This window comes from Euprymna scolopes, chromosome 26 (genome assembly GCF_053919585.1).
Source record: "Euprymna scolopes isolate OS-2025 chromosome 26, ASM5391958v1, whole genome shotgun sequence".
Taxonomy (NCBI): domain Eukaryota; kingdom Metazoa; phylum Mollusca; class Cephalopoda; order Sepiida; family Sepiolidae; genus Euprymna; species Euprymna scolopes.
Genome location: NC_136507.1, coordinates 108,970,303 through 108,984,391, shown reverse-complemented (window position 1 = coordinate 108,984,391; position 14,089 = coordinate 108,970,303). Strand labels below are relative to the sequence as shown.

At 32.6% G+C, this 14,089-nt stretch overlaps 1 protein-coding gene across 2 annotated transcripts in view; it reads left to right on the top strand.

The window, feature by feature from the left end:
• Nucleotides 1-12,534, top strand: part of LOC145248360 (60 kDa neurofilament protein-like) — a 104,586-nt gene extending 92,052 nt beyond the window's left edge. The window contains exons 8-11 of one of the 2 annotated variants that reach the window (XM_080110282.1): nt 1,917-2,026; nt 5,276-5,398; nt 7,041-7,163; nt 11,728-12,534. In XM_080110282.1, the coding sequence (XP_079966408.1) occupies nt 1,917-2,026; nt 5,276-5,398; nt 7,041-7,163; nt 11,728-11,763 (392 nt within the window). In that variant the 3' untranslated portion in view covers nt 11,764-12,534. Of the gene's footprint in view, nt 1-1,895; nt 2,027-5,275; nt 5,399-7,040; nt 7,164-11,727 lie in introns of both variants that reach the window. The other variant, XM_080110281.1, reaches the window with a different exon arrangement.
• Nucleotides 12,535-14,089: the final 1,555 nt, after the last annotated feature.

Here is a 14,089-nt window from a genome sequence, read left to right as displayed (position 1 = left end):
TTCGAAGCTCTCGCCCAAGTCATTCCCAGTGATCGTTAACTGATTAAAGCAGATACTTTCCCTGGAACATGGATGACAAAAAATCTACCCAGATTTCTCAGTACACCTGAGCTTTTTTCGATCACCATTGAAACTCAATATTTGCTCCTTGCATCATCCATTTATCATTGAGTTTTCGCTGACAAAGGCCAATGGCTCTCTCTGAAATTTGAGCGGCAATAAATCTCCACATTAATCCAGTTCTCCCCTGGCTTTTCCAATCGGGGTCTGTACAAACTTTCTATCCACTCGGACTTTCCACGATCAGTTTCTGTGATAGCAACCAATGTTGTTGCCTCTGTGATTTCTAAAAAGCAGATGGCATTATCAGTAGTAGTAGTAGTAGTAGTGGTAATAGTAGTAGTAGAAAAAGAATTTGATCTTGTTCTCATGACATACTTGTTATCCCATTTGTTCTTCAAACGTAATTTGGGAAAATTCTGACCAATACCGGTTGGACAATAAACTTTTAGTAGTAGTAGTAGTAGTAGTAGTAGTAGTAGTAGTAGTAGTAGTAGTAGTATTTCATTCCTGTCTATGACATCCGTAATCTGAAAGTGCCAAGCCCTCTCCATGATTCAGAGCATATATTGCACTTGGTCATCCATTTTAGTATTGACCAGGCTCAACATTGCTTACATTCAGTGATCTAACGGGAACAGGTATGTCTACGTGATCATATCGTATGACATAGACGCCATATAAAAGTTTTTTTCTGTTAAATTTGGCGCAATTTTCTCGTTTACAATGTGTGATATTTATGCCGACAATTCGAACCCAAAAACTTACTTACGCTTGCTAAGTTTTCGAGTAAATTTCGAAACAAATATTTCTGTAATGCAACGATTCGAAGCCGATTTCATTCAATAAGATTGAAATTTTCTTCTTTGAAAAATATGTCAATTAAAACTATTTAAATTTGAAAAAAAAATATGTCAATTAAAACTAAATATGTCAATTAAAAGTATTTAAATATGTCAATTAAAACTATAAAAACTATTTAAATATGTCAATTAAAACTATACATAAAAATATGTCAATTAAAACTATTTAAATTTGAAAAATATGTCAATTAAAACTATACATAAAAGTATGTCAATTAAAACTATTTAAATTTGAAAAAAAATGTCAATTAAAACTAAATATGTCAATTAAAACTATTTAAATATGTCAATTAAAACTATAAAAACTATTTAAATATGTCAATTAAAACTATACATAAAAATATGTCGATTAAAACTATTTAAATTTGAAAAATATGTCAATTAAAACTATACATAAAAGTATGTCAATTAAAACTATTTAAATTTGAAAAAAAAATGTCAATTAAAACTAAATATGTCAATTAAAACTATTTAAATATGTCAATTAAAACTATAAAAACTATTTAAATATGTCAATTAAAACTATACATAAAAATATGTCAATTAAAACTATTTAAATAAATTATTTCGAACCCAGCATGCGTCTCACTCTCTGACTGTGGATGTCCTTTCTTGGTGGTGGTTTTCAACAGGTGCGTGTGTCCATTGTACTACCTGCTACTATTCACAAATCACAGGGGATCAGTCCGCCGCGCGCCAAACCAGAAAACGGGACTAAAGATGGCCAGTTGTATGCCGGAAGTATCATTAACAAGTGCGCGGCGGCATCGCCAGGGCGGCGCGAATCTAGTGATATATATATATATATATATATATATATATATATATATATATATATATATATATATAGTGAGTGAGGGGATGACCCGACCCCTTATTATTTCGAAGGACCGACTCCTATTCTAAGTCGCATGTAGTACAATGGACAGACGTACGAGTCGTTCACCCGTGGTTCTCTTGCTCATTTTGCAGGTACGACCTCCATCACAACAGGCCGCGTCACCATGCAGCGTTCCTCCAAGGGTGTCATCTCTATTGCCGAGGTTGACAACACCGGTCGTTACGTCACACTGGATAACACCAGCACAACCAGAATGAAGAGAGTAAGCCTTAATCAAATCGTTTCACTTTATTTATTTATTTACTTTTTTTTTTTTTTTTTGCTAATAGTATTTTCTTCTCTTGTTGGTTAATTATTATTGTGTTTGCTTTCCTTGCTTGGATAATTTTATCTGTTTCTACTCCCAGAGAATGTTTTCTCCATTACTGATTGATTTGCGTCTCTGTAATCGTTTGCACTGTTCTCGGTGAGCTGCCTTCCTAGCGTAATCATATTTTTTTTTTTAAATTCTTTTTAAACAATTTTGCTACATTCACTTATTATATAATTTATTGTTTCGTGTCTTTGTCCACAGAGTCTACATTTATTGTTTTCCTTGGCTTTGTCTATTTTGCCTTTTATCTAGTTCATTCGTATTGGATTGTTTTGCGCGGCCGTTAATAGCAGCTCCGCTTCTGTTTTCAAATGTTTTTTCTTTTTTTTTTCTTTTTTTTTTTTTTTTTTTGTAGCCATATACTTCTGTTTGGGGGGGGGCAATCTTACAAATGATAGCTTTTTTTTGCTTTTTTTATTTTTTTATTTTTTCATAAATTGTAATTTGATTCGTCTTATAAATAAACAATGTAGTTGCTTCTCTTCCCATTTTTATTTCTCGCCGTTTTGTTTTCCGTTTCGTCTCTTTGTCCACAGATTTACATTTGCATTGTATTTGTCTATCTAAGCGTTTATGTAGTTCGTTCTGATTGCGCTGTTTTTGTGCAGCTGTAGGTAGCGATCCCATTTTTCTGTTCATGTATCCTTTCTGCATTTATGACCATGTGTTTCTCGCAGCCATTTATGGGGTCATTCCTATAAATCGTCCATGTAGATGCTTTTCTTTACATTTTCTTCTTTTCCCGCGTTTTTTTTTTTTTTTTGTTTCTCGTTTCGCTGCTTCCCACATTGCTCATTTTCGCAACCTAATCAACATCTCTGTATATTGTCTGATATATTTCCTCGTCCTTTAATTGCCGCGTTGTCGATACTTACTAGTCCTCTTTTTATTCTTTCCTTATTCAATATCACTCTTCTTCGACTGTAATGTGTTGTGTATGATCATTAGTTTCATAGTACTTTGATCCAAAGACGCGAGCCCTTCTTTTGTCCAAATTATATTATTGATTCATTGGGTGTTTTCATATTATTGATTCATTGGGGGTAATTAAGATACATAACATAATCAGTGATTGTTCAATGGCAATAGAAAGTGGTGTTCCCTGGAGTTTGAGTAACAATGAGTCTCTCCAGATTTATAGCACTTTCCATTTCTTTTGATAATCGTTGCAAATTATTTTGCATTATCTCAACTACCATTTACCATTGATTTATTGTTGATAACTACCGTTGGTTTTCTCTGGAATTTGAGTAGCAATAAATCTTCCCAAGATTCCAGTACGCCATTCCACTGGAGGTTTGCATGGTGCTCTTACAACTCGATTGTTTCATCCTTGTGGGGTTTTTTTTCAACGATCTTGCGTAGTATCAGCAGCGTCTGGTGCTACCACGTGTGTTTTATTACTATTATTATTATTATTATTATTAGTAGTAGTAGTAGTAGTAGTAGTAGTAGTAGTAGTAGTAGTAGTATTGACTCATATGGAGCTTTCACACAAGTCAACAACCGATCTGATTGTGGTGTTCTCTGGAAGCTGAGTGACAACAAGTCTCCCCAGACGTCCAGCTCTCTCCACCTCCTTCGATAGCATTTGCAAATAAATTTGCGTCATCGCAACAGCCACTTACCATTGATTTCTCGCTGGTAGTGGCCATTGGTTTATACTGGAATTTGAGTGGCACTAAGCCTCCTCAAGGTCCCAGTTCTCGTTGCGCTTGTCCAGCGGAGGTCTGGTCAGCGCTGTCTCCTCGGTCTTTCCATCCTCTTTGACCCTTCTCGGCTCTTTGGTATCACTTTTCTATTGGGGGAACGGCGATTAGACAATGGGAGGGGATGCGTGATGGGGGTGTAGAACTTGTAGATATGCAGCTTCGGTGTTCTTCATTCCCTGTAATGCTTCATCGTTACATTGTATTCTTGTATTATTCTCCGCATTGAAGAGTTTTCCTTAATATTTCAGCCGTTTTCATTATCGTTAGTCGTTGTATTTTTGCAGCTATTCCTCTGATTCTAATTTCTGCCATTCATTTTTCAAAGTTTTTCGGAATTGTTCCTAGTGCTCCTATTATTATTATTATTATTATTATTATTATTATTATTATTATTATTATTATTATTATTATTATTATTTTTATTTGCTAAGAGTTCGCACACAGGTTATCATGATTACTCACTGATGACAATTTGTGGTATTCCCTGGAGTCTGGGTGACAACAAGTCTTCCCAAATATTCAATACTCTCCATCTCTTTCGATAACATTTGCAAAGTAATTTGCGTTATTGCAACAACCGTTTACAATGCATTTCTCGCTGGTAACGACCATCAGCCTTCACTGAAATTTGGGTGGCAATAAGCTTCTACAATGTCCCAGTCCTCTTTGCACTCATCCAGTGGAGGTCTGATTAGTGTTTTCTTTCTTCAGTCTTTCTATCCTACTTGACCCTTCACTATTTGGTGGGATACCAGTTGATGTTGACACTGCAATTTCTTCTTTTTTTTTGAGAGGGGGGGGGGGATAGCTTACAATTTTCCGGTTTCAGTTTTCTTCGATCCATATAATGTTTCTCTACGCTTTTTTTTTTTTTTTTTGCTTCTGTTGCAGTTTCTACATTGCCAGTTATCATGTGTAGTTCATGTGTATTAGTCTCTGCATTCAAGGGGTTTTCTTAATATTTCAGCTGTTTTTTTTTATTTGTTATCCATCGTATCTTCTCAACCATCTCCCTGAGTCCAATCTCTCTCATTCTTTTTTTCAAAGTTTTTCGGTTCCTAATTTTCCTTATATTACCAGTGTTATCTTAACTTTTTTCATCTTCCATATTCCTTTTCCGCTGACCAATTCCATGTATTTGCTTCTTCATCTCTTTGATATTCGCCCTGTGGTTTGTTGGAATGGCGAAATCTACGATCTGGCAGGATTCTTCCTTCTCGTTAACTATTATGACATCTGGTCTTCTTGCTTGGATGGTTTATCGGTTTGTATAGCCATGTCTCATAGGATTTTGTGATTTCCGTTCTTAAGTGCATTATTATTATCCTCACTAGGAATTTTCACACAGGCCATTATCAAAGATTTTTCTTTGAGAACAACAATAATTATTCATTTTTAATTTTGTTTTTTCTTCTCAAATTTTCAGTTGCAGAACTTGAAGGGGTGGAAAATCAAGAGAGAATTCCCGCGAACAACTTCATTGCCCGAAACCTCATTCGAGTACATCATCAGCCGTGACACCTCCCTCGATGCACAACAGAATATCAGGGTAGGTGTTACCTTTCAAATTACTTGACATTTATTTTGACAATCCCAAGGAAAGAAAATCCCCACCCAGAAAAAGAAAACAAATATCCCCACACTTGACACACCGGTCCCCGTTAAATGACTGAAGCCAAGTTCAATGTCTCCGAATGACTTTAAAACGTCAGTCTAAGCTATACACCGTTGTTGTTGTTGTTGTTGTTGTTATTATTATTATTATTATTATTATTATTATTATTATTAGGAGTATTAGTATTAGTAATGCACAGATTTATAGAAAACAACCGAATTATATATATATATATATATATATATATATATATATATATATATATATATATATATATATATATATATATGGTAATTAAGGTACATAGCAGATTTCGCGTTTTATCCTCGTAAGGATTCGTCAGGCTTATGCATGTAATTTATGTTGTTTCGTGTTTTTATATATCCACGTCGTACTGCCTTTGCTAGTCAGCCAATCAGATTCATAGTTAGTCACATATCCATTTATTGTAGCCAATGATATATATTTTCAAAACTTATTACCTATCTCTGCTTATGTATCGCCCATTGTCAAACTAAATACTGAAAATATTTGCATAAAATTTTATGTAGATACATAAAAAAAACTAATCATATATATATATATATATATATATATATATATATATATATATATATATATATGGAAGGGGGAAAGGGGTCTATAACAGAGTTTCATTTAGATCTAGAAAATAGGCACCAGAATCCGCCAACCGTTTCTTAAGCCGCCTAGAAGCCGCATTAACGGATTTCACAATATTCATTTTATTATCATATTTATGTTCTGTGGAAATGAAGTTCAAAGTATTAGGGGAAATCATCACAACTTTTATTATTGATAAAATATTACTGAGTTTTATTTTACAATAAAAATACAATAAAACAATTAAAAATAATTTAAAAAATATGAAATAAAATAAAGCACAATGACAACAATAAAACAATATAAATAAAAAATAATAAAAACAATTTAAACACAATGACATCAATAATAGCAATAGAATAATACAATAATTATAGCAATTAAATACAATAAAGGTCAATGAAACAATTAAATTAAAGATACAAAAACAATAAATATAATAGAAAACAATAACTAGCAATTAAAAACAATAATAATTATAGAAACAATGAAAAAAATAATAAAAAGTAATTGAAACACAATAAAATCAATATTAACAATAAAATAATAAAAACAATTAAATACAATAAAAATCGATAAAATCAATTCAATTAACTAACAATAAAAACAATAAAAAACAATTAAAAACAATTTAAAAGTAATAAAAATAATAAAAACAATAAAAAAATAATAAAACAAATTTGTAAACAATTAAAAACAATTAAAACATTAAGTTTTAAAAAATCAATGTTTTTTAGTTAAACTTAATAATGCATTGTAAAATTACAAATTTATTAATTAGCCTGAAGAATTCCTTCGTTGAAATGAAACACAAACAATTCTTTATACTTTAATTGGGTAGCATATTTATTTTAGAATTGTCTGATAAATCGTTATTTTGTTTTTCTGATTAATTCCATTGCTTTATTTAATGTGTTGATTTATTTGGTAATGTTGCTTTTTTTCGTCTCTGCAGGTCTGGGCCAAGAATTTCGAAAAGGACTCCGAAATCAAGGCAGATGACATCATTTCTTCAGTTGCCGACTGGGGCCAGGTGAACAGGAACTCTATCATCACGTTGTCCGATGAAAATGGCGTCGTAAGTACTCAGCCGCTTTTTCGTTCGTTTTAGCCTCTTGTCATGTTTGGTTTGTTAACACTTTTAGTAGAAATCTTAGGTGATAACTTTGCATGATAGGTGATTGTATGTTGCGTTTATTTGGTTTGTGATGTTGAGTCTAATTATACACATGTATTTCTATTATATATATATATATATATATATATATATATATATATATATATATATATATATATATATATATATGCGCACGTACAAGGGTTGTTTGAAAAGTAATACCTCCTATTTTTTCTTCCGCCTGAATGAATCAAAGAGAGTTGCACATTGGATTATTATGATGACTGAACTGATGCATTCATGACCTAAAATTTCATCCCTTCGTTGCTTTCTTAGAGTCTCACACCATCAATATGGTGTGAGACTCTAAGAAAGCAACTCTTGTCATTGACCTGCGTCAGAAGCAGAAACGCGTCATTAAATTTCTGGGAAAAGTGCATCGGGAATGGCGGTAACTATGCAGAAAAATAGATTCTGGAGCACCTCGTCTTCGTAGCTGATCAACGTTTTGAGTTGAAAAGCCTCGTTTATATATATATATATATATATATATATATATATATATATATATATATATATATATATATATATATATATATTTCAGAGGAAACATAATTTAATTTAAATACCAAAAAACAAGAAATGGGCAGGTGAAATTAAAATTTCCTTAAGGCCTTATCGTCTGACCCTCTAAGAGGAAACGTCAGAATGATAAATTAAAGTTGGAGATATTCATTGATGTAGACAAAAGATTCTGAAACATCAGTTGGAGATATTCATTGATTTAAAACCACCTGAACAGTGAGAATTTTTTTTTTTTTTTTTTTTTTTTTTTTTCTCCACTGTTCTTCCAACTGAAACCAAAATTCCCCTCTTCCCTCATTCGTTTTCTTAGTTTTTAATTTATCATTCTGACGTTTCCTCTTAGAGGGTCAGACGATAAGGCCTTAAGGAAATTTTAATTTCACCTGCCCATTTCTTGTTTTTTGGTATTTAAATTAAATTATGTTTCCTCTGAAATTTCTCCTTCCATTTTGCTGTACCAAAAATTTACTTATATATATATATATATATATATATATATATATATATATATATATATATATATATATATATATATATATATATATATATATATATATAATTTAAAGGAGATTAGAATAATAGTCTAAAGAGCTAAGTGTATTTTAATGTAATAGTGAAATTACTAGTTTAATTAAAATACAGGAAATGCTCGTTGTAATTTAGATATATAATAAGCTCGATAGTTAAATGTCCTAGAGCTAATTCGATAAAATAAAAAGCTATAGCAAACATCTAAATGACTACTTTAAATACAGTTCCTGATTTCAAAAAAAGAAAAACTAAAAGATTCATCTGCCTTACTTTTAATGCTAGGTTTATTTTTGGTGTCTTTTCAATTCAATAAAAATCCTCCTAAATTTGCTGATGAGGAGACCGTGCTTACCAAAAAAACTATGTATAATTGTTCTACGTGACTTCATGTATACCACAAATAAAAAGCACGGATTTCCGAAACGATCGTACAGATAATTGACTTTGTTGTTGTTCCTTCTTATGAAACTGATTTTTAATTTAATTAAAATTTGATTTTTAAATTTAAAATATTTTTTTTTAATTTTTAAATTATAAATCACATTACTTAATATATATATATATATATATATATATATATATATATATATATATATATATATATATATATATATATATATATATATAGACCCGCATCAGGTGTTGCTCGGAAGAATTGCTGAAACAAAGAAACGCCACCTTTAGAATTCACTGAAAGGACCTGTAAAAATTTTATTCACCCAATGAGATAAAAGATAAAATATATCCGTAAATAAAATCATCTGTCATATTGCATCGAAAACAGTTATTAGATAAAAACAATAAAAACGAATAGTTAATTAATTAGATGTCCGTTTACAAAATATAACGCGCCAATTACACAATTTTCAAAATTTTACTAAACGTTCGAAAAATAGGCTAAATAAGTCATGCAATTATCTGAGACTTTCATTTTTTCTTGAGCTTACATTTGGATCTTCCAGGGAAATTGTAAATCTTGCGTTTAGTCCGAACAAATACGAGAGACTCACATGAACAGAAGTCGTTTTAACGTAAGGCGGAAATTAAGATGGTTTCGATTGTGTGGCGTCATTGAGATTACATTATGAAATCACATCAAGTGTGATTACGTAAATTATGATGGATAAGTTTAAGAGTAATAACGTGCAGTACGACCATTTGAGGTTGTGGAAAGGTTGTTGGAATTGGGTGTAATTTGCTTTAAGATTTCTAATGCTGTAATTTTTTTCGTACTCTAATTTACTAATGGGTTACCATTTATCAGTTGTAAAAGCCACTTTTTTTTTGCATGGTTGCATGTTTAGCTGTCTTGGTTGTTAACGGTTAACGGATTGTGATTTACTCTTGGGGGGGGGTGACGAATGACGATAGATTTGGGTCTTTGTATTCTAGTATTGACTCGCAGTGTCTTACACAGGGAGTTCATTTCGGGGTCTATTTTAGTGTGTTTCAAATCTTCCATTCTGGCGTTGGTTTGTGTGTGTGCGTGTGTGTGGGGGGAGGAGGACTGGTATGATCGAGAATTTTAGTCCGTTTAGTTTCAAGGCTTTCTCTATTGATACCTTGCCGCATTTGAGGGTTAGTTACTATAAGGAAACGTTTAAAAATGAAACCAAATCTATACATAAATTGCACACCCACATACACAGAATCGGCAAATAAGCATAGCAATGATAATAAGGTGGAAACGAGGAAGATCTTTCTTCAATCTTACACAGAAGTGCTCGTCGAAGGCGATCATCATTTCCCTGTCATTTATGTAATAACGATATCATCAATAACGTGCAAAGGACTTTTTTTCTGGGCAGATTTTCATGTGCAAAAAAAATAACGGCAAAAACATAGTTACGGTGAGGCACAAGCCTATAATACATTCCTTTGAAAAGAGCACTTTTAAAACATGAATATAAGGGGCAGGTTCTTGGGCACCCCTAGCACCCTCTCTCCACGTTCCTGGGTATCAGGTACGGCACAATCATCGAAGTTAAGCAACATTGAGCCTGGTCAATACTAAATGAGTGATCATTTCGGAATATCATATGTATACTCTCTTTTTATCTCGGCATTGTTTCCAGTCATTGCGGACTTCTCTTTGTCACTGGAATAAGACAGGAGAGATCAGGTTTGGGATTGCGGAACCCTTGCTTCGAGATTACATGCGCGACCACTTTTACGAAGGCTATTCATTGTCTGGGGACATAACGGGGCCATTGATATCATAGGGTTAAGTGTAATAGGAGAAATTACTCACAAGAATGAGAGCGCACCAATTTTGCATGTTAAGTTCGAGAAAATAAAAACAAGTAAATTGCGTTTGCAGCTGATTTTTTTATATGTGACGTTAATTTGCATATGCGGGAGTAGCTGCTTTAAGAAGGACGAATTGGGAAGGACAGGGTGAAGTGTTAGATAGCTGAGAGAAAACTTAATTTCCAAACCAAAATTTGTTAGTGTGAATACGCTGTTAGTTTTCCTTTCGGGATTATATTTGTTGCCTGGCGGAAGGGGTCTGCTTGTATTGCGTGTTAATGTTTACTTTACGGCACATCAGCCCTTTTGAGGGCTTTATAAAAACGGAGCAGAACGTACCTTTTATATCTTCTTCACATCTCTTGCCGTGTCCTCGAGTGACTTTTGTCTCGACGTCGGCGCACCTGGAACAAAAGCTCTCTCATGCATAACAACAGACGCAAGTATCTTTTCTCTAGACAACTGGAACTTTATTCAGCTCATGTTCGAAGTCGTCCCTTTTCCTGCGTCATCCTTAAAAGAAGGGTGATAATTTTAATATCGATTTATCTGCCATCCATTCCCATCTCTCGCCGCATCCACAAGAAGTCTTTAATCTTCTCAGAATCACGACAGACTCTAGACTGTAAACTGCTGAATTCGGACTGTTGATTCTAAACTGTGAACTGACTAGAAAAACACCTGTCCTTCCCTATTTATTTTAAGGTGTGTGTGGAGGGGATGGTGATTAAGTTAACTGGCTTGCACTCAAAATGCACTGACCTATCTCGTGACCCTTTGCTAGCACACAGGTTCTGCGTTGTCAAGGGAAGTTAATAGGTTTGAAACCTCTCAGCATCGACCCTTTGACCTCTGTGCTCTAAACTTGACACAAACAAGTTACGTTCAACTCAGTACCGCGTTAACTGCGTTATTGAGACACAACACCTTGTCTGCTTCTTGTTTAAATATACAAAGAAAGATGTAGTAACACTACTACTGCAGCGAATTCGAATGAATTATCTCCCTTTGGTTTGCTTACTGATGCTAACTAAAAATATAATGCATTTGGCAAGTAGAAATTTTACATAGATAAACTCGCTTTCGTTTTTATATTTTTCGTTTATATTACTTTGTTGCTTTTTATACTTATATTTTTTCTTTTTCTTCTTTTCTCCAGGAAAAAGCCACGCTCACCATCAAAGTTGTCTTCTAAATCGAGATTTCTCCTTAATGGCAACATCGCTCCCCAAAAGGTCCATAAGAAGGCCCCCCTTTCCCTTAAATTCTCCAGTGGCAGAGCACCAATAGTTTAAGCTTCCTTGCATGTCGTGTCTCTGCCCTCCCCCTTCCTTCTCAAAATGACCCCCTCAAACCCCACAATTATCTCCTACTCCCATGCCCCCTACCCTCCAACTACAAAAAAACATCTGTAGAAAATGCTATTTTTTCGGTTGCTTGAGACAATGGAGGTGCGATCGAAAAAAAAACAGTTTCTTTGGTTTAGGAGTAAAATTGAATCGTAACACTTGATCACGGTTTTAGCCAAAAAAGAAAGCCTTTAATTCTGATTTTAACCAGAAAACACTTTCAAACTGATAGTTTTTTAAGAATTCAAAATCACTTTCGAATTTCAATGATCACGCAAAAAATCACCCTGACGGCCATTTTTTAATCTGTAGTTATGGGTGAGAAAAATGGGCCGAAACGGTGTTCACTTCGTAAATCTTCGATATTCGAAAGTGATTTTTTGAAGCTTTGAAATTGGCGGCCTGAAAATTATTTCTCGTTAGGATTTTAAAAAAAAATGTTAATTTAGAGGCAAAATTCGATTACAATGGTTCCTTTTATTTATTTTTATTATTTTTATTTTTTTTATTTTTTTTTTTTTTTACTTCTGAACCGAATTCGAAAACCGTATTTTACGGACGCGCCTCCATTGCATCAAATAACCCCCCCTCCCATTTTTTTTTTTTTTTTTTTTTTTTCAACTTAGCCCGTCTCGGTTTTGTTTGTGTTTTCATTTCTGGCGGCTAAAACAATGACGTAACGCCTTGCTTGTCTAAATTTCACATATCAGTATCTCTCTATCCTCTCCCCTCTCCCCCCTTCTCTCACCTCCTCTCTCAATCTTACTCTCATGATTTCAACTCTCACTCTCCACTCTCTCTCTACCAGGCGTGGGACCTAGACTATTTCGCTGTAGTCGTACCTTTTTTATTTCGGTGGGTGTAGGTCCTAAAAGCCTACATTTTTTGATTAAAACTACATCTCCACCAAGGTTTTAGTATATCTTTTTTTTAAATATAAAATAATATAATTATATATAATATATATACACATATATATACATATATATACGTGTAATATTTTTAAAATATATATTTTTAAAAATGATATAAATAATAAATAGTTAACAGTAACAATTATAATGAATAAACAATTAAAAACTTATAATTTTTTTAAATCAAGGGTAAATAAAAGAAATCGAAGAAATTAAAGAAAAGAAAGAAAAGGAGACGAAGAGAAAAAAAAGGAAAAGCCTACCGAAACAACTAGAGGTTTGGGTGTTAATATCACACTTCGTATGGTTTTTAAAGATTGCTTTCTTCCTCTTATATTTTGAAAACATCTGTAGCGAAGAAAAAAATTCCCTCCCTACGAAAAAAAATTGGAATATCTGTTTTAAGTAAAAAAAAAAAAAAAAAAAAAAAAAAGTTTTCTAATGATGGATAAAAATAAAAAAAGTTTTTATCTCGATTTCAAAGTTTTTGTTTTATACTTATTTCATAAGGAATTATTATTATTATTATTATTATTATTATTAAAATAAGTTTTAACAAATAAAAAAAAAACAGTGACTGCAAAATACATGGCGGTTTTTAATATATAAAAAAAAAAACGAAAAAGAAAGAAACAAAAAACTTCTACATACAAAACATGTGAGCATCGGTCGAAAACAAAATGGCGGACGCTTTTTACGTGAGCGCGTAAAAATAACGTGATATAAAGACTAATTTCTACACACACACACACACACATACATATATATATATATATATATATATATATATATATATATATATATATATATATATATATATATATATATATATATATAGTACTTAAAAAGGATTACGTGCTTTTTAATAGCTATAATCTCACGGTTTTGCAATCGACAAATGACATAAGATCAAATTCGATCTTGTTTTCATTCTTTCTAATCTAATAATCGTGAAAAGAATTAAAACAAGCTTAAGTTTGACTCTAAATGCAAGTCATCTAATGTTCGCAAACGTGCATGAAACAATCGTCATGATATATCCTTTTAAGTACTATAAAATGTTTTTCTAAGAAAGTATCAACCACTGTATAGATGTGCATAGGTGTGTATGTTTGTGTGAAGCAAATATTTGACAGCTTCTCTCGCAACTCGTGAAAAGCGTTCGATCGACCTGCCCTCTGATGCGTATGTTTATTATTATTATTATTATTATTGGCGCGATTTGCATGAATCAAAATTTACTTGAGTTACGTTAAAT